This window comes from Chaetodon trifascialis, chromosome 8 (genome assembly GCF_039877785.1).
Source record: "Chaetodon trifascialis isolate fChaTrf1 chromosome 8, fChaTrf1.hap1, whole genome shotgun sequence".
NCBI classification, from domain to species: Eukaryota; Metazoa; Chordata; class Actinopteri; order Chaetodontiformes; family Chaetodontidae; genus Chaetodon; species Chaetodon trifascialis.
Window position 1 is genome coordinate 20745691 of NC_092063.1, and position 27693 is coordinate 20773383.

General features: G+C 42.5%; 1 protein-coding gene across 2 annotated transcripts; it reads left to right on the forward strand.

Annotated features, from left to right (window-relative positions):
- Positions 1-303: 303 nt before the first annotated feature.
- Positions 304-27693, forward strand: spen (spen family transcriptional repressor). Of its 2 annotated transcripts, none has more exons than XM_070967642.1 (15): positions 304-722; positions 3482-3802; positions 11277-11891; positions 14754-14911; positions 15109-15309; positions 15395-15546; positions 15664-15789; positions 15939-16052; positions 16138-16251; positions 16343-16443; positions 16568-24416; positions 24559-24903; positions 24991-25185; positions 25381-25539; positions 25666-27693. In XM_070967642.1, exons 1-15 carry the CDS (start codon positions 640-642, stop codon positions 25795-25797), a joined length of 10665 nt encoding a protein of 3554 aa, XP_070823743.1. In that variant the 5' UTR covers positions 304-639; the 3' UTR covers positions 25798-27693. The 2 variants fall into 2 exon arrangements, with proteins under 2 accessions (XP_070823743.1, XP_070823744.1); XM_070967643.1 differs by having other exon boundaries at positions 424-722; positions 3482-5651.

Consider the following 27693-nt stretch of genomic DNA (forward strand, 5'->3'; position numbering starts at 1 on the left):
TTATGTTTTTTTTTTGTGCACTGACAAAAATAAAATGTAGGTTGTTGGAATAAAAAAAAAAAAAAATTCTAAAAACACCAAGCTCGGGCTCGTTTAGTTTCACTGTATGCAAAGTGCCTCACCTTGCCCATTCCCAACCAGCAGTGATGGGATCCTCCTGCGAGTCAAACCTTCTCAGATGTCAAAGCACCTTCATTCAACCAGGGGTTTTCTCGCGCATGCGCAGCGCCGCGAGACGATCTCATCGGGGAGAAAAAAAAAAGTTCACACACAAAGCCACGCCTGCGCGGTGTGCCTCTCATTACAAGCGAAGTTGCTGCATCTTTTTAGGAAGCTACATGCTTTCTTTCGACACCCAAAGGTCGCATGGTGTCAGGGACGCGCCTAGTCACGGGAACAGTCCGGTGCGCGTTCATGAGCTACAAGACCGCGCTTTAACAGTGAAGAGTATCAAACAGCGTGCGGGGATCCAACCTAATGGTTTACATTAGGTCACACAACGACCAGTCAATGATTTGCGCCGAACATTTTTTTTGTCTTTCTTGTCCGGCGTTTATTTTGCAAACCTTTTCCATTTTGCACGGGAAGAAACTGACATAGCAAACTCATCTGTATGATAGGGGAGCAGGAGCACACAGTATGGTCCGGGAAACCAGACATTTATGGGTGGGAAATTTACCCGAAAATGTACGAGAAGAGAAAATCATTGAGCACTTCAAGCGGTGAGTAGAGACGCTGATGAGCGAAGTGTGTTTGTGTGTGTGTATGTGTCTCTCTGTGTGTGTTTGGCGTTACGACGAAGTGCTGCGCGGCCAGCATCTCTCTGTTGTGTCACATTTTAGTGAAGTCGGGATGAAGCAGGAGGTTCCCCAGTAGCAAAGTCCCATTTGGCAACTGTGCTGTCAGCTCTCCGTAAGCAGCAACACTGCGCTGCATTTCAGCTGAGATAAGAAAGAAAGCTGCTAGCACGCTTCCACCACCCAGCTAGCGGACATATGGTTTTGCCATTTTGACACGGTTACTAACTTGCAGGCGAGGTGATAACTTTACTTGTCCTCCCATGTTGTGTGGCAGTGCCTTCCCACCAGGTTATCGTTTGACTCTTAAGGAGCCTATCTCTCCACCTGGCCACCGTACAGAAAACACATTTTTCAGTAGCGTGGACGCTAACAGCCTAGCGCCAGTGTAAACAAACTTCAGCCAACCTGGCGAGCTGCTAGCATTGTAAGAGCTATGCATTTCCCAGTCTGCATCTCCGGCAGACATCAGCCTGTGAAGTCTGATGCCGTGTGTTTTGTGGTGCCGGAGCAAATCAGGGACCCGGTGTTTCACTTGACTCCGTGAGTTTATCAGGTCACTGCTTCCAGCCAAACCTGTGCTCGGAGTATGGTTCATTAGCATACTGTGTACCTGTCTATCAGAGTGCGCTGTCGCTGTTGCAAGAACCGGATTTTTCCCCCCAAGTAAAACACGAGTGAGAGAAACCTAAAAGGTGACGCGACATCACGCCGCCATCCATGCGGCAACGTTGTTGCATACTGGCTGTGACTGAACAGGCTGCCGTGTACTCTGATGTGCAACACTGTAACGTTGTGCTCGCCTACTTGTGTTTACTTTGTGCGCGTATGAACACAGAAATGATCGTCTTTGCTGCATTACCACCGCGCTGCTGCTGCTGCTGCCCCCCCTCCCCAGCTGCTGACTTGCACAGCCTGCAGCGTGATCCGATTTAAGGGAAATCATATCGATATTTTAATTACGATATTCAAATTGAACTCCATCTGTGCTTTTTTTGTTGTTCGTTTGGGATATTGGAGCAAACCCGTGCACCATTTATGGGCTTTTGGCTCTTTGTTGTCTTTCTTGGACGGAGGAAAAAAAAAAATGTAAATATGAATTTTTGTGTGGCTCTAACGTTTGCCTGCGCGCTCTCGCCTCTCTCTTCTCGGCTGTCAAGGAAATAGCAGCCCGCCTCTCCGTGCATATGTGCAGGAGAGCAGCCTACTGAAAAACATCACAGTCCACCTATATGAGCAGCTTTACTGTGTAGGCGTCGCCATATCGGACGAAAGCTGATCAATTACCACCATAAATCATACATGTCCTTAACGCAGCTGTGAGCGAAAGGCGCGTTTGTCTCACAGCGTGCCCCCAACATACGACTCTCTAAAATACATAAACTGATCATATTCATTTCGCGCTCCACACTCTGGTTTTGTAATTTGCGTCAGACGGATGCAATGAGTGAACTACAAATATGGTTCGTGTCTGATCCGTGCAGCCTTGCTGCAGAAGGCACAATAATGGGCTACCTGTGCGCCGTTTTATTTACATTAGGCTGCTTCATGATGTGCGCAACGTTATGTCTGGGGGATGGTGACCTGGCTGCATGTTATTGCAATAGCTGAGGGGAAAGTGTGTCGGCGAGCCCTTTTCAGCATGCTGCCTCAGCTCCAGCGCTCACCCAGAGGTAGCCGGAGTATGCAGGTGCATGACAGCCCAATGTGTGATAGAAGTCATTGAAGATGGGGGACGGCAGAATGAGTAAGCAGTGTGAACAGCTTTTCTAAAATGGCGTCGGAAGCTGTTCAATGTTGGGAACTGGCATGCCAATAAATTTATGGGCACCCTACTGTCTCTGTCGGACAGTGGAAATACACACCCGAGAGAAGGATTTTTGGGGAAGGGGGGGTGGGAGTCAGCACATAAGGATGATAGCAGGCTTTGTAATCCCAGACTGGGCTTGTAAATTTAGTGTAATAGGCTTCCCATCAGTCAATTCAGCCATCACTTCACGGGGTATTTACAGGCTTATTAAGGAACAATGGAACACTTGGCCTCATGTTCATCTGTTAAAACTCCTTTATATTTTGAGGTGGGGGAAATGCGAAATGTAAAAATGCACCCAAAGTGCTTTTTCCTTACAGTGAAACAGAGGGACTCGCATAGTCATTATTGATTTTCTTAAAAGGATAGATAAATAAATCCACACACAGCTCGTCAGGAAATGCCACGTCTTTTCATGCGACGCCCAAACCTCATCCATACGCTTTCCAGCAGCCGTGAGCTCATGAGAGCTCCCCCTGAACATGCTAATGTTAGGAAATATATGCATTTATTAGCATGCAGTGTGCCAAGGCTCCACGACCAGTTGCTGGGTTACTGTTGCCTTGTAAGAAAGTACCACAGAGCAGAAAAGACGAGTAGAAAAGCCACCTTACCTCCCACCCCTCCTCTGTCTCTCACACACACACACACACACACACACACACACACACACACACACACACACACACACACACACACACACACACACACACACATTGACATTCAGCACTCACTGCAGTCAGAAAAAAGGTGTCATCTTTTTGGGAAATGACATTATTTTGAGTTTAAACTGAAATGCTTAAACACTGATGCGACATAAGTGCAGTCCAGAAGTGAGCGATGACCTTGTTTTTTCCATTGTCGTCTCTTTTAGATATGGACGTGTGGAGAGTGTCAAGGTCCTGCCCAAGCGGGGTTCAGAAGGTGGAGTCGCAGCGTTTGTGGATTTTGTGGACATTAAGAGTGCTCAGAAGGCTCACAATGCTATCAACAAGATGGGGGACAGAGACCTGCGCACTGATTACAATGAACCAGGCACGATTCCGAGTGCCGCGAGAGGGCTGGACGATAGTCTGTCCTTAGGCTCTCGTGGCCGGGATGTATCAGGGTTCACAAGGGCGGCAGGGGGGGCCGTGTATGGGCCCCCCACGTCGCTCCACAGCAGAGATGGACGCTATGAACGCAGACTAGACGGGTAAGTGGACAAAGTTTCTTTGAAGGCAGGGGAAACCATAGTTTCTGGTAAACACCTTACCTCCAAGCATCTTCCCCACCATCTATTCATTATACTGGTTTGGGGAGGGGTGTCAATCTCATAGGGATCCTCTCTAAAGTCCTCGGAGCGTGACGGGCGCTCCTGGCTTCGTATACCGAGATATTCCATAAGTGAGGGCACGATTGCACACAAGTTAATCGATTACGTACATGAGTAGTCAGTAGTTTAAACGGATGTAGGGGATTATCTTTGTGACCCAAAAGATCTCTGTGAGGTGGATATATCTCTTGTGGAAAATGCGGGGCAAAGATTGGATATCGTAAAATTTCCCAGGATTATTGGAGATTGCGAGAGAGAGAGAGAGAGAGAGAGAGAGAGAAAGAGGGAGAGAGAAAGAGGGAGAGAGAGAAAGAGAGAGTGGTCCAGCGGCCATCCCTGGGATTCCCCTAATCTGGAGTTACGTGCCCTGCTCGGTGGATTAATGTCACCCTTTTTTCCTCATGTAACAAAACATCCAAGAGCACACATTATATGTATAAGACACCATTGTTTGGATTAGTCTAATTTGGTTTTCAATAATCGTGCACACCTCATGGAGGTGTTCACTTCTCTCGCGGGCTGGAGTCATGTGGATAACCTACACAGGATATTTACTCCCCTCTGTTGGATTAACACTGGCCAGACACCTTAAGGATATGCTATCATGCTAAAGGTATGGGTTGCTTTCTTGGTTCTTGTGTTTTTTTTTGTTGTTGTTTTATTTGGGATTATATCTAAAATCAGGGCATTACAATTTGAGTGCTGGGAGACCTCTACTGGTGATGCACCTCAGTAGAGACAACAAAAACAAGTGAGCAAATGACTTTTTTCCCCACCTTATTTTTGTGGAGATTATTTTTGCTTTTCAACAACGGACTCGCAGATTTAATGAGGACCGACACGGACTATGTTTGGATCATACAATTCTGAGAAGAATGCTGGAAATTCAGACTGGAAAGTTGCTGTTGGAGATAACCTACGTCATGTCTGTGGATTACCTGCTCCTTTCCTGAGTGTGGAACTATAACTAAACCTTGGATACAGTCACATACAGAATCAGAACTGAATTGCACCCATGAACTGCGTTTTTCATTGACTCAGCTCCGCTTTGGACTGCGTGCAGGCTCCTCTGTTCATAAAGGAGGAAGACAACAGACATGAACATCCACAAGCTACAAAAGTCCATCCTGGGAATGAATACAGTCCTACTATGTGCAAGAATCTGGATTATGGTTTAGAGACACGTTCTTTATTCTTAATCTGTCATGGCCAGATTTTGTCCCTCTGCCAAAGGAATTCGACTGCTTCACTGCAGTTTGACCAAAGTGGAATGTGCAGGACTTCACAAATGAAGATGCAAGACTTAGTTTTCCCATCTCTTCCATCATTGCTGTTGAGGTGGCACGCTGCTTTACTGAAGATGAACTCCTGGATATCATGCTTTTATTTTGCTGGACTCAAGTGCAACTGTTTTTTTTTACTTCTTTTTTCCCCTCCCAGGTGTTGTGGATGGATATATGGACACAAATTAACATTTTCCAGCATACAAAACATCCGAATGTGGATCCTTACAAGGTCATGTTTGTTTTCACCCATCTAATCAAAATGGACACTCCAGCTCATCAAGTACACATGGTCCCCTGCCCTGAGGATGAGGATTACGTTTTCTAGTTTGCTTCAGTTTTTTCCCCTCTCCACTCAACATTTTTGCCCATTTTTTCTGCTCACAAAGTTCTGTCTCCCTAGATTGTATTTGGAATTATAGGTCAAGTTACCACTCTCTCAAAAGGTTGGTATGTCCTGCCCTGTGTATTTTAGCTATCCTCTCTAACCCCCTAGTTTGAACCCCAGTCTCTCTCCATTTTCCCCACTAACCGAAGTAGCTGGTATATAGACTGTTATTACTGCCTGTGTGTCTATATGCAGAAATCTATACCTTACCTTGAATTGTTTTGCTTTCTCTTCCCCTCACCTCACCCCTCCTTCAGCTGCTCTCCCTCCCGATCTCCTTATAATGAATAAATCCATTTTGCAGCTGTTATTCATGACGAGTGATCAAAGTAAACAAATGTCCCTTTAATGTACACCATGGTATTAATGTAGCACGAGGTTGGGATGTGGACTCGTATTAAGATTCAAAGACTCGCCTTTTTGCAGTATGTGCAGTGAAAAGCAATAATATTCATAAACAATAGGGGTAAAAAAAAGCATTCTAAAAAATGGAAAGCATAAAAGGCGAACATTTCAAAGATGAAAATATATATATGAATTTACTGTCTGTATTTCCTAATAAAAAAAAAAAAACAGAATGAAATGATTAAATTAACATCTTTGTCTAGGTCACAGTTTCAGATTTTTATGACATTATCTCTTATTGTTAAAGGATTTAATTACTGATTTAAGTTTTGAATCAAACAGAAATACCAAACATTTGCTGGATTTTCTTGTAGATCATTTTTAAGTGGCTGTTAGTTGAACCAAACAACATTTAAAATGTCACCTTCGTCTCTGGAAGAAAGTAGCAGCAGAGGTAGACTAGATGATTGATCGATTAATTAAAAAAATAATCTTCGCAGTCATCAATAATGAAATAACCATTAGTTCCAGCCTTTAGCCCTTGTGTCTTTTGTTCCTGCCTTGCAGTTTTAAAAGGTCCTCAGCTTCCTTTTATGGGACAGGAGTAGGAGATGAATACTTTATAACTTGTCACGGGGTGCAGACTCAAAATTTGATACTAAAGCTTCAACTCCTGAGAAATATAAGTCATTTCAGATTATTTCTGTAGCATTTCATTTTTATTAGAGAGTTGACCGTAGTCGTTCACGGGAAATATGCAGGTGGAGAGATTACATTCAAGTGGATTTAAAGGTCTCTGTGTAGGGTTGGCCAATAAAATGATAATTGCTGTGAAATTTGCAGACGGACAGATTTTTCTCTACCATTTGTTCTGTGGTGTCTATGGCTTTTTCATTTCTTCCTGTAGGGCTGCAACTAAAGATTAGTTTCACGGCCAGTTTATCTGTCTATTATTTTCTCCATTAATGAATTAGTTGTTTGGTCTATAAAATGTCAGAAAATCGTTAAAAATGTCAATCGTTGTTCAACGAGGCCCAAGATGGCGTCCTGAAATGTCTTGTTTTGTCCACAACCCAAAGATATTCAGTTTACTGTCACAGAGGAGTAAAGAAACCAGATAATACTCACTTTTAAGAAACTGGAATCAGAATAATCAAACTTCTTTTTCATAAAAGAATTACGCAAACGGATTCATTAATGATCAAAATAGCTGCTGATTAATTTAATAATTGACAGCTAATCGATGAATCGTTGCGGCTCTGTCTGGCTGTGTTAGACTGTTGCAGGCAGCGTTAAATCAATGAGCAGGACTGATTCATGGCAGTATTGGGTTTATAGGATTGTTGCTTCAGTTTGATGGATTACTTTGAACCGTCAGGTATTTAATTCACCGGATTAACCAAAAACAGACATTCCAATTAGGTTATTTTATTTAGAAATGGTTTTTCAATTGAGTTTCCTAAAAATGCACTATATCACAAAATATATCAATATCATGATATAATGATTTATGCTCCTTGTTTTGTGCTTTAGCCCGTAAGGACAAAAGGATGTTCCAGAGCTGCACAGTTAGCTGTTGTCTTGAATAGCACAGCGATGTTTAGCAGTGAACTACTCATTGTAAATTTCCAAAACTTACAGACCTGGAAATTTTAAATTGCTCCCGCATGACTGAGCCACCACATAAGATGCCTTTTGAGCATGCTGCTGGAATGCATCCTCGTAATTATGCCGTTCACATAATCCCCAAACAGTTGATGTGCTTAGCATGCACCAGAGCAGACTAATAATCAAACACCGATGGAAATTCAGCCCCAAAAATTTCTAACTGAATTATTTTTAAGCTCCATGAATAATGTAGAACCTGTTTTCTGTAAAGTGAAATTGAAGTGAAATTGAAGGCTGTCTATTGAGCAGTGAGCCTGCGCCACCGAATTAGCATTTTTGAGAGCATCTGGGGGTCAAGGTAATCCATCACTTTCACAGCAGACATCGCTGTGCCATAGATGTTATTCATGAATCAAGCACACAGATGATTAAATCAAATAAGCTGAAACAGAATTTGCCTCTGACCCGCCGTACCTTATCTATAGTGCAGAGAAATACAGACGTAGTGTGAGTGTCCTAAACCAATTAATCCTCAACATCCAGGAGACTTTGTGCATCCATGCAGCCTTTTGTTCTCGTGCCCCGTGGCATAAAAGCCTTCAGTGGAAAGACTTAATGATTGATTTCCATTTATGACGTAAAACAACGTTGGTGTCTGTAGGTCTAGCGTAAACAGTGTCAGGTTTTTTTTTCACTGGTGAATATTTCCAGATTGGCCACATCACAGAGTATCTAAATAATTCTAAAATGCCAATTTTTGGCTGGGGAAGGTGTTTGTTATTTGTCACAGAGGGTAAACTTAGGGGGTGAAAGCAGTCTATCAAAGTCCTCTCAGGTATGGCCGTAAATTGTGAGTGTGAATATGCGTGACACATTTTTTGTCAGGTGTAAAGGTCAGGTTGAGCATTTTTAAGAAGCTCATCTTATGGATCATTTACCAAAATGCCTTTCAGGACATCACAGGGCATCAGTGATGCACAGGAAGACGCCTGTGTCATATATCTTCAGAGAAATGGCTGCAGCCTCCTGTTAGCACCTCTTGTAACCCACGTTACTTGGTTTCTAAAGCTCAGACTGAGATGCAGGCAGCTCATTTCAGGAACTATTTTTAGCTGTGGAAAATAGCATACAGTATCTGGCTCCTCAGATGTTTGCTTTCAATGACCCCAAGACTATATATTGGAAATGCATTGAAAAAGATTGAAATGTGCTTTTCTATTAACTGCTATTCAATTTCTGGCATTACCCAAAACAACTGGACCAATTCTAGTGGAAACACTAAACTGTGAAGCACAAAAACAATCATAAAACTGAAAACATTACAAAAGGAAGACCATAAAATGTGCAACGTATCGATGAAGGAGCTAATCACAAACATTTGCTTGAGATTCAAAGCACAAAGCATTGTGCCCTCATTTTCGCTGTCATTGGGGAAAATACTAACCAAAGGCTGCTGACGCCTCTTTAATGAGATAAACAGTTTCTGAAGTTTCTCCATGTTGAAAGTGTCTTTGATTTGTACTTACAGTTCTTTGTTGGCGTCGAGAGTTAAGCAGCATGCAAGCCAAATTTGGACAGAATTTACACAGATGTAATCAAAACATCTGATGGCCCAAATCAATCAAAGAACCGAAAGATTTGGATGCCTCACTTAATTATCAGCATGGGAAATGTGGAAATTCTATCGAGGGAATTGGTTAGACTATTTTTTTTTCTCATACTTGATATTATAATCTGAATTTTACCCTGAAATGAGGCAGAACATCATCATCATCATTTTATTGAAGCTTAGGTTCAATGTATGCGACTCTTTCTTTCTTTGAGACAGTTCGTTCAGCCATCCTTGCCTTCATAGGATAGCTGGAAGCAGACAGGAAATATTGGAGATAAGAGCAGTAGGCAGTGAGGATATCAGGGACCTTTGACCCTGCCCAGAGTCAAACAAAAGGGTGCTGCAGTTAGATGATCCGGGCAGTAGAACGATAGTCCAAACAGATGCCATGCACATCGGTTGGTTTTCATGAACAAATTAATTTCCGATTTGAACGCCCCATTACCTTTAAGATTTTCATCTGCAGAGCTTTGGTTTCTATGATCATAGAGGCATGTTTATACTAATAAATCTTTCTAGTCTTAGATACAAGTCACATAGTAAAAGCATGATGTCAGGAATATAATATTTTTGTAGGATTGGTAGTAAGTTTCTCAAACAGTTTATGTACACACACACACGTATACATACCTACATGCATACACACACAGTAAAAAAAAGAAAGACTAAGACAACAGTCCAATTTTTTTTTTAATATTCCAAAGTGTGTGCTGTCCTCCAGCACCCAGTCCCCAGTCTTAAAGATCTAATTTCTAGTTGAGTGTGTTGCATCTTATTTCATATATATGTATACAGTGTTTTGCATTGTCACACAGGCACAAAGATATTGTATGTTTTTGCAGTAAATTATGAAGATATATTAACTTCACATTAGTACTTGAAGTTTTTTTGCAATTAAAATGTGGCTTTGGCTTGAATCTCATATTTTTCTGTCCCTGTGTTTGAAGTGGACAAAGAAGGAAACATAAAAAGAATCCGTTTAATGAGAGTTTGTAACTGTAGTTATATTAAAGCATATTCTGCCCTGTGTTGGAACATCATGGCTAATTTGCTGATTATAATTTGATTTGAATTCAAACAGTGGTAATTGCTGTCCTGTCCTGCTCATTACAGGGAGTTGGGTAATATGACTGCTGTAATGACACAGCAGTCGTATTACCAAATTAAATTCTGATTGCTTTATTCAGTAAGAGGATGTTCAGGTCTGAACAGAATGTTCTTATTTGCAGTTTCTAATGCGCATCTTCATAAAAGATGCTTTGAAGAGCTTTCAGGAGAACAAGTGGTGCCAAGTTGTGTAACATTATAAACAAAAGGCTTGTCATAAGTCACCTCTAAAATCCTTCAACAAAGCCTCTCAGATAAATGATAAAACGCCTCAAAAAGTGGTCTTTGTTACATTTGCTAGTGGTTACAAGACAAGAATGACTTAGCAATCCATAAAGGCATGACTCTCTCATGTAAATGCTTGTGCAAATCTGTCGTATCCTGCAGTTAAACTTTGAAATAAGCTGCAGATTTTTGTTCTGTTGAATACTGAATGCATGCCTTGTGCCCACTTTCTCTTCTACATAACCCACGTTAATTGTATCTTAAATGTAGTGTGTTTCAGTTTAAAGTAGGGTATACTATTTGTGTACCTCTTTGATGCTTGAACTGGGAAACTACTGAATGAAAACTCCTCTGCATTCAAAGAAAAGCAGGTTTAAATGAAATAGGCTTCAAGCTTCTGTGTGATAGACCGTTACCTAACAGCATTTTTGTAGAAATAAAAGGTTGGTCTGTTGGCCGAAGGATCGGCTACATTTAATCTCCGAGTCATAAACAGTTAGGTTGAGAAAAGATGTTAGACCAGATGTTCACTTGTCTCAACCAGTTAGTCATTTAAATCGCCTTCTAGTTCATTCTGTAAACTGGAAAATAATTCTCAGTTTAGATGTATGGAAACCACCCTTCTCAAAACACTTTACTGCCCTGTCTTCCCATGTGTCTAATTAAGGAAAACCCACCAGAGACACCTGACAATTTTGTTTGTCCACTGTCTGATGCTAACAGCTTTTTCTTAATTGTCTTAAATATAACTGTAATGTGATGTTGTTCTCTCTTCCTGTTTGTTAGGACGACTGAAAGTCGGGATCGGGCGTACGATCACAGTGCCTACGGACACCACGAGCGTCCTGGTAGCAGTTTCGAACGCCAGCGGCACTATGAAACAGACTATTATCGTGATGCAAGAGAGAGGACTCTAAGCACAGCTGGGAGCGGGTCTGGTACTTCCAGTGGAAGTGGTACAGCGGTGTCATCGGGAGTTGTTGGAACTATCGTTAGCGCTGTTGCTGGCAGCACGGGAACTGGTGGATCAGCAGGGGCCACGTCGGGCGGAAGTGGAGGATCTACATCCAGCGGGGTCGGCTTCTACCGCTCCCATAGCAGGAGTCCTTGTCGCTTTGAGACACCAGAGCCTCGCTATGAGTCTCGTGCCAGGGAACCCTTTACTTTGGCCAGCGTGGTTCACAGGGACCTTTACCGGGAGGACAGGGGGCGGCGCGGGGAGCGGTCGTACCGCCACAGTCGCAGCAGGTCTCCGCACTCGACACATTCGCGAAATCCCTCTCCTCAGAGACTGGCGAGTCAGGCGACCCGTCCTCCTCGCTCCCACAGTGGGTCAGGCTCTCGCAGCCGCTCCTCCAGTTCAGACTCGGTCAGCAGTACCAGCAGCAGCACGAGTGGCAGGTGAGTGAAGCTGATCTGGCTGTCAAGATTTCTACCCCAGTGCTTGGCTGTTGTTTACCTTTGTGCATCCCAGTCCTAAAACAGGTAGTGGACAGAGCACAGGATATAAGAATTTAAGAAAGAAATGTGCACACTGAAAGCTAATATTCATTTCACAAAATTATACAGTATGTTTAAGTTTATTGAACCAATTCAGAAGATTAGGAATGCCATCGATCTGTCATTTTTCACTGCTTAGCAGTTCACAGTGGTCCTTATGTCTGGCTTAAGATGATACACTCCCTGGGAATGTTCAAATGCTTTAGCTTTTATTCAACACACACTGTTTTACAGAAAACTTGAGCTTTATAAATCCAGTATTATTCACAATTCCATGAGATATTCTTTTTTTTTTAATGTCTGGGATGATTTTGACTCTTCTTCAGGTTTCTTAGGCCAGCTATGTGTGGCTGAATAAATGCGTTAGCATTTGCCAAATGTGGATATCAGGATTCAAATCAATGTCTATCAAGAGAAATGAATAGAATTTTCACATTATGTTCCCATACTGTCTTCTTAAACCTAATATAATCCTCCAGCATATATTTACATCAGCTGTACTGGCTGTATTGACTTCAGCAACTGTTTTTAAAGGGTAAAAAAAACACCAGTTTTGCCAACAAGCTAAGACTTGTATCTACATTTAATTCCTGTCACTGGTTAGTGGGGACTGTTGCTCAACATCCCTCACTTGTGGTTTATAACATGAACTGTTTCAAGATATCATATCTCCTACTATCGTGTTTTTTTGCCTGTTTATTCAGCGGATACTGCATCATTTTCTTTTCATGGAACATACTTTTGATACTTTGTGGGGATATATAGCAAAACTGAGGTGCAGGTGGTTGACCAGGGCAACTGTTTGTGGTGTGCAGTCAATGATGTTACAAACAAGATCTGCGTGTCAGAAAAATTATTGTAAAGACACGACATGTGTTCCCATGTGACACTGTCACTGATCTAAATAAATCTTGAGGATTTAAAGCAATCCATATATGGGCAAGGGTGCCACCTTCTAAGATTTCAGTCGCAGTATCATTTCTAATTCAGTAACATAACACTAGTTGTGAATGTGTAAACCTCTGAAAGTGTGCAAATTCCTACTTTGCCCATTTTTGTATGATACATTTTTAAAATGACAAATGTAAAAATTGCATGTAACCGCTGCAATGACACACTTTGGTGCGATTTGATCTCAATTGGTTTATTACTGCTGTTTAATACTTTGGATTAAGCTGTTTCCACCTGTCTTTCCTCAATCAGGTTGTTGTCTGAGGTTGTTACTGGTTTCCTTATATGTATATATAAGTCCACTGATCAGCGTTGTGACGTACAGATCACCATAGATACGTAGTTTACAGAACAACATTATCATCATCTTTTTAAAATATTTTTGACAAGATAGAGTGCTTTGTTTCTTGTCCAAGGAATGAAATTTCTGAGGTAGTGTTATAAATATGATAAAAGGGTTTTATGAATGAATTAAGACCCTTTCAGTTATAGGTCACTCGTATGATCACAGACACACCCTAAGCCTACGTTTTGTTGCTATAATAAATTTGCATACAGCAACCACAACTGATACTAGAATTGCATTGGATATATGTACTATAATTAAGATGTTTCATGGCATCCTGTGAGTGTGTTTTAGTTATAGTGCTCCAACCAAATTTCAGTCTCTGCATGGAGTCTCAGCTCTGTTTTGAATTTCACATGCTAATTTAGCTGTTTTGTGCAAAATAGGATATTTGCATCCAAGATCTTGTAAATGTATTGCTTCTTATTAGTTGATTCGGGCTGTTGTTTAGTAGTAATTGTAAACAGAATCCATAAATAAGAAAGGGTTAGGATAACCAAATGAGGTCTGCAGTCTAAAAAATGTCAGCATGTCTGTCCATGGGTTTTACTCCACTCCAGACGTTTTCCTCAGCTTTCTCCAGTTGTTTATTTTTTGGTTAACTGCATCACCTTTGGACGCAGCAGAGTCCGCAGGTCTGAACGACATGTAGCGACACATGTGGTTTGAAGAGGTAGTGCTATAGGGGGAATTTCAGGAGACGGCTGGTGTATTTTTCTCACTGCCTACCTCTGTGTATGGGTAATGGCTCCCCCCCTCCGTGAGATCCAGTTGGAACTGGAAATTTCTGGCCAGTGCTGGCTGCCTGCCCACTCCCACAGGCCAGGCTCCGTCAGCAGCACTTCCGGGAGTGTCTGAGCACAGGAGGAGAAAGTGAGAAGGAAACAAACAGCAGAGGGCCTAGAAAGCTGAGACAGGCATGGGAATGGTTTGAGAAAAAAGGTGCATGAGGCAGCAATGAGTATGCCACTGACATGCAAATCCATATTTTCATGCTGATAACCAGATGCACCATTATAAATATGAAGTGGGGAGAAAGGCAGTATTTTTCTCCTCCTCATCTGAGAGACGTTGCGGGAGAAAGACACATTCACAGTGCTTTACATGAGTTTTATTCAAATCACTATACCACACACACACACACACACACACACACACACACGCACACGCACACACGCACACACATATATACACGCACACACATGCACATACACGTTTTGTCTTGTGTTCTTGACTCTGCATTCAAATATAACGTAATATAGCATGTATTAACGATCTATGAGTGATTTCTCAGATGCAGAGCATGTAGCACAAATGTGAATAAGTAGATTCTTCAGAATTACTTGGGTATGCAAAGGAGATAGCAGGTTACTGTAACACAAAATAACCACCTTTTTTATCATAATGGTAGAGATAAAACTGAGGTTTGGAACAGCATCTAAGTCCATGTTACTCTTTTGCTACAGTGATTCTAGCAGTAGTTCCAGTGATGACTCCCCGGCACGTTCAGTGCAGTCTGCTGCCGTTCCTGCACCCTCAGCACTTCCTTTATCCTCCCTTGACAAGGATGAACCACGTAAAAGCTTTGGCATCAAGGTCCAAAATCTTCCTGTGCGCTCTACAGGTTAGTTATAAGGTGCTCTTGCGGTGCGAGGACAAAGAGCTTTTTTGCACAGAAATGCTGGTGCATTGTATTTCTATGTGTCACCTTAAATCTTGACACATTTTATTTAAAATCATTACCTATAGGTTTATCATTTAATGACATGTTACTTTTTTCAGTATACATACTTAATTAAACATTTGATCCGTTTGCTGCAGACACGAGCCTGAAGGATGGTTTGTTCCATGAGTTTAAGAAACATGGAAAGGTCACATCTGTACAAATCCATGGAGCTTCGGAGGAGCGCTATGGGCTTGTCTTTTTTCGTCAGCAAGAAGACCAAGAGAAAGCACTTGGGGCATCAAAGGGGAAGCTTTTTTTTGGCATGCAGATTGACGTCACAGCTTGGAATGGCCCGGGTAAGTTCTGATCTTTAACTGTTTCGCAGCAAAAACAGAATTATTTTCAGAACACAGAAGGTCCCAATGAGCTCTTATTTTTCAGAGACAGAAAGTGAGAACGAGTTTCGGCCCTTGGACGAGAGGATAGATGAGTTTCATCCAAAGGCCACACGAACATTATTCATTGGAAACCTTGAGAAGACCACCACTTACCATGACCTGCTTAACATCTTTCAGCGCTTTGGAGAAATTGTGGTAGGTTAATGTTGTGAAATGGTTATACATGAGGCTGTATGCAGTGGTTACCACGCTGCACAGTCTCAGATTACCATGGTTACTTACAGCATATCTCTGTTTTCTTTATCCACAAAGGATATTGACATTAAGAAGGTGAATGGGGCCCCACAGTATGCCTTTCTACAATACTGCGACATTGCCAGTGTCTGTAAGGCCATAAAGAAGATGGATGGCGAGTACCTTGGTAACAATAGATTAAAGGTGAGATTTATCACGTTAATTTGAATTTAAAATTTTGCCTTCACACCTTTACCACATTCTTGTCTTTCACAATCACTCAGTATTATTTATGAGCACGATTTGTGTAATGCTTAATAAAATAATCTTACATTTTGTCCTTCATTTTTCAGCTGGGCTTTGGAAAGAGTATGCCTACAACGTGTGTTTGGTTGGATGGATTAGCATCAAACACAACTGAGCAGTTTCTTACTCGTCATTTCTGCCGCTATGGACATGTTGTCAAGGTAAGTCTGTTTATATCCCCCCTCATAGTTACCCATTGTTTACTTTCTGGCAACTTGGGACTCTATTTTCCTCTGTCTTCCGCAGGTTGTATTCGACAGAATGAAAGGAATGGCCCTTATCCTGTATAACAACATTGAATATGCACAAGCTGCTGTCAAAGACACAAAGGGGTGGAAGATAGGGGGCAGTAAAATCAAGGTAAGTGAAATAAAGCTTTGCTCTGAAAATTTGCTCTGTAATGTTGTGTGTTCCCCATATGCGACAGACTAAAAATGTATGTTTTCCTCAGGTGGACTTTGCCAATCAGGAGAGTCAGATGGCTTTCTACCGTTCAATGCAGGCATCTGGTCAGGATATTCGAGACTTTTATGACATTCTCTCAGAAAGAAGGTTTGTGTAGTTTGCTGAAGGAATAATAATTTCACCTCAGTGCTGTCTAATATTAAACCTAACATTATTGATGCTAAAGTATGATGAAATTATAGCTTGCTTTTTCTGATTTATTTCTTGGCAGGGATGATCGGCGAACTCAATATGAGTTTCAAGCAGAGAGACAGTATTATGAAAATGTACGGACACCAGGAACATATACTGAAGATCCCCGTCGTAAATATCCTGCCAGAAGTCGGGAGTTCTACACTGAGTGGGATCCATATCAGGGGGATTACTATGATCCACAGTACTTCGAAGATCCCCGGGAATATCGAGAATACAGAGCTGACCCTTACGAGCAGGACATTCGTAAATACAGCTATTTGCAACGGGAACGTGAAAGAGAAAGGGAACGCTTTGAAACAGATCGTGGACGTGATCATGGGAGGAGGACAATTGAACGTAGTCAAAGCCCATCTCACATTGCCTCTCGTCGCCCTGCAAGCCCTACTGCATCTCCTTCACTCTCTGAGAGGATACCAAGTGATTCAGACCGTCGTATTTGTTGCAGATCTTCTGAAAGAAGTGGTAGCTGCAGTTCAATCTCCCCACCCAGATTTGAAAAACTTGAAAAGACACGCACTGAAAGGTATAATAAAACAGACAAACTTGAGAAGGATCGAGTCTTTGAAGTTGAAAGAGGAAATTTAGTTGAAAAGGAGAAGCGGGCTGGACGGAAAGATCGAGGGGACAAGGACAAAAGTGAGAAACAGAGGCTTAAGAAGCTCAAAGTCGCATCACCTATTCTCCAGCCATGTGAGACGGAACCTGAACTTGAAAGAGATATTAGCCCTGAGTCTGTCCTTCGAAGTAAAAACAGTAAAGTTCCTAAGGATGGCTCAAGCAAAGGAAGGTTAGACCTTCTGCCTTGTGTTGTGCAGTTAACACGTGTTAAAGAAAGAGAAGGAAAATTGATTGGTCATTCTGTCCAAGAAAAACAAATACCGAGGGGTGGGTGTGACAGTCCGAGATTGGCATCACCTTCAGCTGACCAGAGGAGTCCTCCATTCCGCTCAGAATCATCAAAAAGTGATCTCTCTAAGCATGGAAAGGTGCCCAGAGACAAAAATATGCACAGTTTAGTTGAGGTTATTGAAAAGGATGCTAAAGTCAAATCCAAAAAACATGGAAAATCTGAAATGGGATTTGACAGTGGCATTGCTGTGGATATTGACCGTTTAGCTGCACGGAAAAGGCGTTTTGAAGACTCTGGAAAAATTGATAGACAGAAAAGAACTAGTGAGGAGGATCTTGTTAGGCCTGGACTTCATAAACTATGGAATAATGCTAAGGAGACAGAGTTGGACAAGAACCTTCTGATGAAAGGGATGCATAAAAAGGAGCACCACAAGGATAAATGTGTCAAGATGGTTTCGGCTAACAGTCCAAAAGATGTACGAGACTGTGAAAGCAACTCCATAGGCCTTTCTCTGGAGCGACAGTCACGGATGGGGGAGATGCCTGAAGATTCTACAGATCAATTAGATTCTCCCTACCTTAAAATGGATTTAGAAGGCTTAAAAAGTGAAAACAGCTCCAGTCTCACTAAGATGTCAGATGATGGTAGCCTTGATTTGGATGAATTAAAAGAACAGCAGAAACAGATTTTGTCTGAAAATGATCAAGAGAGGGGGAAGTGCAGAGACTCAGATGATGGAGATGAACACTTTGTGCACATTGACCAGAATAATATATCAAGGCAAATCGAACAGAGTCGATGGCTCCGACCCAAGCTTGGTGATGCTGATAAGTTAGTCAAGTCTGAAAACCCACCAAGTAATGAGGCTCGTGACTTTGAAAAGGATTATATCATGCATGTTGTTGGAAAACCAATTCAGGATATGCCCAATGACGACTTCTCTTCCTGTAAACGAAAGAAATTAGAGAATTTTGACTTTGAAATAGTCACTGCAAAAAGAGAGCGCAGCTTTGCAAGTTCCCAAAAGTTGAATGAGGACATATATCATAGTATAACATCCTCAATAGGACATGGTCACTTTTCTGCAAACGAGGAAGATGAAACTGCCCAGATTTCTGTGTCCGTTGTAAACAAAGAAAGAAAGTCTTCACCAGCAGCAGATGATAAATTTTCCCACACAGATTCGTTGAAAAACAGTTTGGGCCTGACAGCTGCGCATTTTCAGTCTTCTGACACTGAGCTCCCAAAACTTAAGACAAATTTGCTTGGCTGTGATGAGGAGTTAATGCAACGTTGGGAAAGACGGATGAAATCTGATTCACTTAGAATGGAAATGACTTTGTCTGGTGATATTGCAAAGCATGAAAACATCCGCAAACGTCTTGGCCAGGATTTGGAACCTGGAGAAGTGCAGTCTGATTCAGATGATGATGGAGAAAACAAACACATCTCTCCCAAGTCCAATAGTTCCTTGTCTTATATTCTCAGGGAGCGTGACGAGAGGATGACTGACCTGAAGCTTTCAGGGTCCTTGGAAAAGAATAAGTTTTATTCTTTTGCATTAGACAAAACTATAACTCCTGACACAAAAGCACTCCTTGAAAGAGCCAAGACACTGTATTCCTCCAGGGAAGATAATTGGTCCTTTCTTCCTTCACGCTTTCCAACCTCCCACACCTGTTCAGATAAGGACAAGGTAGAGCTTGCGCCTCGACCTATTCCTTCTTGGTATATGAAAAAGAAAAAGATTCGTACCGGTTCTGATGAAAAGCTGCATGATAAAAAGGAGGAACTTAAGCCACAGGACCAAGAGCGTCAGGACCTGTTTGCCTCTCGCTTTTTGCACAGCTCAATCTTTGAACAGGATTCCCGACGTTTGAAGCACCTTGAACGTAAAGACCAAGATTTTGAAACTGGAGTTGGCCGGCCTTTTGCTAAGCCAGGAGCTACTGAGGCACAGCCTGAATCTGGATTAGGTGACATACCACAAGAGCCCATAGTGCTTTTCCATAGCCGATTTTTGGAGCTTCAACAACAAAAGGACAAGGACCATCCCCCACCTGACAGTGAGAATGATTCAATAGTGGTGGAGATCAAAAGAGATGAAGTACAGAATTGTGATAATGTGCTGTCTGATAAGGAACCTGAGCCAGTTGTGAAGATTGATGATAAATCAGCCAGTCCCCCATTAATCCTGTCAGTTTCACCATATGATCCTTCCCCTAAAGAACTGTCTTCACCAGAAAAGAAAGAACTTATAAGTCCATCGTCGGATCAACCTGTATCATTTGTTAAAGAAGAAAAAGTAGAGCCAGTTCTTGAGGTGTCCCCATCTCATTCTCTTCCTGTGGAAGACTTCAAACAAGTTACTCCTAAGCTAACCATAACCCCTCCACTCGTCCCTCCAGAGCCAGAAAATGAAATGGAAACAAAAGTAGAGTTAATTGAACCCAAAGTGAAAATTGGAGAAAGTTTGATAGTGGAACATAATTCTCTTGTGGAAGATAAGCCTCCCACTCCTGGTGCTTCTCTAAGTGGTTTTGAGAGAGAGACTGCAGAATTCACTTACCCTGACTATCCAAAGATTGAAGAAAAATCTGAAATTATTAAGACAGAACCCAAAATAGAAAATCAGGAAACCAAACACTTTGAGGAATCTCAAAAAACTGAGACAGATAGTGAGGTGTGTATGCCAGAGCTAGAGGCTGAAATAAAGCCATTACCAAACCGCAGACAACCCAAGAGTAAGAGGGCAAAACCACTGTCAGTCTTACGCACTTCGCAACCTTCCCAAATTGTTGCTGCTGAGAAACCTGCAACGCGAAAGAGTGAACGGATTGATCGAGAGAAACTCAAAAGGGCCTCATCTCCTCGAGCAGAAGTACCAAAAGCATCACTTGAGTCTAAAACCCCATCTAAGTCACCAATTCATGCATCAGAGTGTGAGCATAACCTTGAGTCAAGTTTGATCCACGGTAGAACGCGCCGCAGGAACGTGAGATCAGTTTATGCCACGCTACATGAAGACGACCAAGCTGGCAAAGAGGTGGTTGAGTCATCACGCTCCATGCGTAAACGAGGTGCTGATAAAGAACCAATACAGCAAGATGTTCAAATTCCATCTACTAATGCAAGGCGAGGACGCCCACCTAAAAGAGGTGTCAAACGAGGTGAGGATGTATCACCAGTTAAAGGGGATCAGCAAAAAATGATAGAGGAGGACACAGAGGTCAAAGAGACCTCAACTACTGTAGAGGTTGTGAAAGCCTCTGAGGGATGGCGTTCACCCCGAACCCAAAAGACGCATCAACCACAACTGAACTCATCTGCCCCGGTTAACAAGAAAGGAGGTAGAATAGACAAACAGTCTGGGAGCGTTACAGTACTAACTGAACAAGCTGATCTGGCAAGTCATGATGAGTCAGAGATTAAGCCTAAAACTGACTCAGAACTGTTTGGAAAGTTATCAGAAAAGGCGGAAATTGTAAGCTCACCAGTGCACAGAAAGGAAAAGGACTTAAAAGATTCTGGCGTAAAGAAATCTACTGATGTGACTATTGAGAACATAGACACCAGCTGCTCTGAGAGGAGACAACAGCCTGACAAGAGTGTCAAAGTGAAAACACCAAGGCTGAAAAGAAATACCAAACAGGTCACTGACGATAAATCACACAGCTTAAAAAATCTTGAGATCCGTGTAAGCGTGGATGACGTGAAAGGTTTACTTCGTTCAGAGGATGATGAGCCTGAGTCATTTGAAGCTCCAACTATTACAAAAACCAAGACAGTTGTACAAGAGAATGAGGAAACAAAGATTGAAGGCTTTCCAAGAGAATCAAAAGAACATGGTGCACAGGAAACAGAAGACACCTTATCAGAACCTGAACTGCCTGCTGATCCAGCTGCTCTCTTAGCACGGCAGATGGAACTAGAACAAGCAGTTGAAAATATTGCTAAACTTACAGTTGAGCAACCTTCTCGACCGTATAAGGAACCACCTTCAGGGCAACCTACCATATTGCCTCCTGTCATAGCAGAACCAGAAGTTGAGGTTGAGGAGGAGAAGCGAGCTAATCCTGCAAGCGAAACTGAGCTTGCAGCTGCGATTGATTCCATTACAGCTGAAGAATTATGTGCAGATGCAGATGGTTTCACAGCTCCACCTACTTACACGGCTCTTATTCCTACGCCTGAGTCTGTGATATCACCCTCCTCCAATGAGATTATGGAGCCTGAAACTCACATGGTTATCAACAATATTCTTGCAGCGGACTCAGATGATGGTCCTCTGACACCCAGCCCAAAGGGGGTAATAGCAGAGACTAAAGCAGCTGAGGACACCCCTCTTCTTGAAACACCCAAGAAAATGGGTAAAGTTAGAGGCAAAACCCAGAAGAAGTCGAGAAGTCGTAAAGGTGCAGCTGCCAAGAAAGGGGATACTGCTGAAGAGATTTCACAACCAGAGCCCTCTCCTGTCAAGTTACCAGAGTCGATCCCAGAAGACCCAGAAACCATTAATTCAAAAGCAGTTACTGTTACAGCTGGGGCAACTGCAGCAGCCTCTGTGGTCACTGCTCTTGCAACTTGTAGGCGTGACGTCACAAGTGCTATAACTGTAGACACACCCAAAGAGGCAGAACAGCCTGAAGTTGAACAGCCTGTACCCAAAGAATCTGCTTTTCATTCAGGCACAAGCAACTCTAGTTGTAAAAAGCATCCCCAAGCAGCAGAACCATCTACCCCTACTCTTGCCCCTGCTCCTGTCCGACAACAACCTGTATCCCAGTTCAGTGTACCCCTTCTACGGCCAGCCAAAATGCCACTTTCCCCAGACTGGCCTCCTAGAACGGAAGAAAGTAGAATCTATGTTGCTCCATCATGTCATGTCACAGTTGTAACTCCTTCTGCACCAGCATCAACTGCACTTGGAACCACTTCAACAAATCCCCCAATGCCCCCTGATACCAAGGCCTCAGATATTGACCCTAGTTCCAGTACCCTAAGAAAGATCCTAATGGAACCTAAATATGTGTCTGCATCAAACAGCAATTCTATACCTACCACTATGGTGACATCTGTACTGTCAGATCCCTCACGGATGTCAGAGAATGAAAATCCCTCTGATACAGTGGGTTCAAGACAGTTGCATCCTGAAGAGAGACCACCTTTAGCCCCCCAGCCTATACACCACAAACCCTTTCCACTGACAGAGTCACAACAAAATTGTGGAGAAAAACATACAGTTATTTCTCCTGCTACCTCAGTAATAAGTCGAATTCCAATGCCTTATGATACAGAGGAAACTCCACGAATTTCATTAAGCAACCGAAACATTGGCCTGTCTATTCCCAAGCAAAAATTTAGATCAAACTCTAATGAGAATAATCGTTACCATGGCATGGATATAGTAGAAGATGGGACTAGAGGGCGCTCTGTCGTTGAGACTACTTCTTACAGTACAGGCTCCAGTCCTGGCCTAAGGGTCAATACATCAGAGGGTGTTGTAGTTCTGAGTTATTCCGGTCAGAAAACTGAAGGACCTCACAGGATGAGAGCCAAAATTAGTCAAATTCCTCAAGCCAGTGCTGGTGATATAGAGTTTCAGCAATCTGTGTCCAAATCTTCAATAAAGCAAGACCCAATCATCACATCATCCCAGTCGCCTACCCCAAAAGTAGTCCCAACTCCAACAGTTTATGGCCACACAGGGGTTCTCTTGACAGGCCAGTCTTATAACTCTCAACCTGTCATTTCCAGTACTAAGCAGGAGACCCTTGGGTGTGACAAATCTGAAGCTCCGTACCACACAGCATCCCAGGGTGGTGTGGTTAAGATGTTCCAACAGCCAATTAGTTCTCCTCAAGTCCTTATGTACAACCAAGCTGTGATACAGCAGCAGCATGGCAAGAGAGGACTGGGGACAGAACCTCTACCAAAAAAGATGGATATTGGCAAAGCTGTTCAACAGTCTAACCTCAGCCCAGTCATGAGTCCACACCACCCATCACTTTCAGGAACCCGCATGAGTCCCAGTCCTGGTATCCCAACTGATCGATCAACTCTGCACCTAAAGCAAGAACCCCAGTCCCCACGAACATCTGTTCACTCCCCTTTACCCTTTGTCAAAGCCTGTCCTCCAAGCAGTTCTCCAAGAGGAACTAATGTTGTTCTAGGTCATGGCATGTCATCAATGTCTACATATCATTCTAGTATGCATCACCCGCACTCAGAACAGTCCTCCGTCATAATTCAGCCTCACAGTGTCACTCAGTCAATGGCTCATGAAGCCAGGATGAACACTCCACCAATGTCTGGGATAAGCTACGGGAGGCGAAGTGACTCCCTGTCTTCTCCTCATCCAGGGCCTCCACAGCGCTCAAACACACCGCAGCCTAATGTCATCCGAGATATGGTACTGCAGTCCCATTCAAGTCCCCAAGGGCCAGTATCAGGTGGTGGTGGTGGCAGCAGTGTAAGTGAAGAAGACCCCAGACACTTGAACCAAGTCCTCAGCAGACCTTCAGTGCCACAGCTCCAGTCTGATGTAATGATGATTCACAGTGATCACCGAGGGCTGCACCCAAGCATACGTATGGACCAGTACAGAGACATGCACCAGCGCATCCTCATACACCAGCAACTGGAAGAGCAGGCCGCTGTAGAAGCAAGACAGTCACGCACCGCAGAGACTGGAACAACGTCTTCAAGCAACATCTCTGGGCCCTCAAAAAGTCCTATAGTGGGGAAGAGCATTGAACTTTCCACAAAAGAATCTCTCAAACCACTAGAAGGAAAGCTGATACACCCACCTGCCAATGAGAGTAGAATCAGGGGAGTCCATGCATCTAGTCCTGTCTTGGTGTCTCCTCACTCTCATGGGGTTCAGCTGATGCATCCAGGAGGTGCAGGCTCCTTTTCAGTTTACCGGGACATGCGGGGCTTCCCATCCCAGTTTCCAGGACATCCTTCATCGGGACACAACGTGGCTAACCAAGGCATTACATCTTCACAGGTCTCTTGATATGCTATTATTATTGACATGTTGCAAATATTTCTGCATTTTATTATGTAACACATATGTCAGTGCAATTTTCAAGTTGTAAAACATATTCATAATTTAACTAACATAATCTGGTACACATTTTCTTAATCAGGTCCCTTCAGAGCCTGAGCTGGGTCACAGGAGTAAAATGTCTCAATCACTTGGAGGGGGAAGTGATTCAAAGCCAGAGAGCTCCCATCTTCGCCATGCTACCTCTACGGATCTCTCACACATTTCTCGAATACAAGGGGATACAGTCTCACCCTCATACCAGTCTCCCATGACGTCCCCTATGGGTCTTACTCATAAGCCAGATCTGTCCCTACAGAAAGGCCCTCCAGCCTTCCTGCAAACACCTCCGCCAGTAGCACCTCCATCAAGTTCACTGCAGCCACGGTCTGATGCTAAATTGGAACATTCAGGACATCGTTCCATCGACATGGTGCAGCTGTTGACGGTAGGAAGGCAGATGGACGAGCAATGTCAATATACATGAATACATTTTCAGAGATGAAAATATGATTAAAAACCTTTTTCTGTACAGAAATATCCTATTGTATGGCAAGGCCTGTTGGCACTGAAGAACGACCAGGCTGCTGTCCAGTTGCACTTTGTTTCTGGCAACAACATACTGGCCCAGCGCTCCCTGCCACCCCCAGAGGGAGGTCCTCTTCTCCGTATTGTCCAGAGGATGAGGCTTGAGGCTTCCCAGTTGGACAGTGTGGCACGCAGAATGACTGTGAGTATTCTGGATTTTACTACCTCTGAAAGGCAGGTTCAAACATAACATTCAAATTTAGACTGGATTGCAGATTGATGGATTTCAGCCATTACCCCCATTAATACTCTGTTTATAAAAATATTGCATTTATCTTAGTTCTAGGCATGTGTTCTTCTGTTAACATTTATAATCAAGATTTATCGTTCATGACAGGTGGAGAATGACTACTGTTTGCTACTGGCTCTACCGTGCGGTCGAGACCAAGACGATGTCCTTGGTCAAACCCAGGCCTTGAAAAGTGGCTTCATCACCTACCTGCAGGCCAAACAGGCAGCTGGCATCATCAATGTGCCCAATCCTGGCTCTAATCAGGTCTGTGTTTACCGAAACCTTTTCTGTTCTACATTTATTTTTTAATTTGACCTTTGTTTATTAATGAAATATCATGAAGATTCGGTTCCCTCTCTCATCATGTTATCTTCATCTTTGAATTCACAGCCAGCTTATGTGGTGCAGATTTTCCCACCGTGTGAATTCTCGGAGAGCCACCTTTCACGCCTGGCCCCAGACCTCCTCAACAGCATCTCCAGCATTTCCCCTCACCTCATGATTGTCATTGCCTCTGTTTAATTACCTCCATTTTCTTTTTCCTGAACAATACCAACACCAGCCCTTTTGGACTCGTCCAGCTTTGTAAACTGGATTTGCCTCATATTTTCATGAGTTTGACTAAAAAAAAATCTAATTTAGCATGTACTCACCTTTTTCTCCTACACTTCACCAAGTCCTTAAGTCACTCAATGATACTGAATTCCAAAAACTGTACCTTTACAGAGAGGATCTGAAGGGTCAAACGGGGATTTTTGATGACCATTTCTGATTTCTCATTTCATTTTTGCCATTTTTGGAGGTGTTGAGCATAGCCTTTTCTAATTCATAGCACCCATAAAGCTATGGATTGAGACCTTCCTATGGGATATTTTTTACCTTCATAAAAGTGATTGTGAGTTTTTTAAAAAAAGACAAATGATGTGAGAAGTCATTGCACTATATTAAGGAAAAAATTGTGAACTCTGTACAGATTTAAGTATAAAATGATACATGTCATGGAATTTTCTCTTGTGATCAGCCATGCTTCTGCAAGACAAAAGAAAATCATTGCCTGGAAAATGATCGAGAATCATTTCAGTCTGATCAGTCATACTGCTTTTGCCACCATCAGCCAACTTCTACGTCATTTCCGGACTCAACTCTCCATCCCGAAGTGTTCCCTGCCCCAGGAACTCATGAGGGGACGTTTAGAGTTGTACAGTTTACACTCAATGCCTCAACAGGGGACTATATAAAGAATATTTAATTTTTGTTTGCATCTTCTTTAAGCCTAAGGGTATTGTGGACAATTGTGAAACTGTAAATATTATAAATATTTAAAGACTGAAGCAATGTGGAGAGACCAAGTTATTTTACAAGACAGATCATCAAATCTCAGTGTTTTCTTTCTTTCTTTCTTTCTTTGGACAGGGGCAAATGGGGGGATGGTGGGAAGGATCTGAACAGGATCCAGAAGTAAAATCCACAAAAAGATTTTTTTAAATTGATTCTGTGCCAAAATGTATTTTGCAAACGCTCAACACACGCAATGTATCTTAAACATTTTGATCAGAACCTATTTTCATATGTGACTTTGTATTTGCCCCCTCAGAGGGCAGACTTAATTCCTTTTTTTGTTTTGCTATTGTTCATCAACCCGACTCTGTTACTACAGTGCTTTTACATTTTTAAATGGAATCCTCATTTTGAAGACACCATTGTATTGTAAGGGTTGCGTTTGTGTTTGTATTCCGGTTTTCCTTCTCCCTGATGTGGTCCTCTACTGCCCCCTGCTGTCTGAAATCATGCTCACATGTTAAGGACTGCACCCTAAGGTCATTTAAGTCTTGACCTCCAGACAGATGTGCTATAGCATGCTTTTTTTTCTAATCTTAAAGGGTAAAGTGAAATCATGGAGGCAAAGAATGTGACTTGAACTTGACATCATGCCGCTAATGGATGTGTTGATCATCTGTCTCCATCTCTCCCCTCAACTGTCTTCTTGAGCCAAGCTGTAAATACTGATGTCCTTAATCTGTGCTCTTGTGTATTTTTCCCCTTTATAATTGTCTTTCTTCAGGGTCCTTATTTTTGTTTTGTGCAACAAAACAAAGCAGTCTGAAAGAGACAGGAGATGAGGTGTGTGAAACCGATGTTGAAAGTAAAACCATGCTTGTCAGTTTTGTGGTGTAAATATTTCTATGGCTGCAAGCTGAATACTCTCATGGTTATGTTGAAGGCACTTATAATTTTTGATAAACAAATGAGAAGAAAATACAAAAAACAAACTTAAAACAGTGATTAATATGAAAACTGTCTTTTGATCAATCTTCATTTTGAGTGTACTTTGCTGTTCCTCCATGAGGACATTTTAAACTGTAAAATAAATGGTTGTTTAACTTACTTCTGAAGATCATTAAATGGTCCGTCACTCTT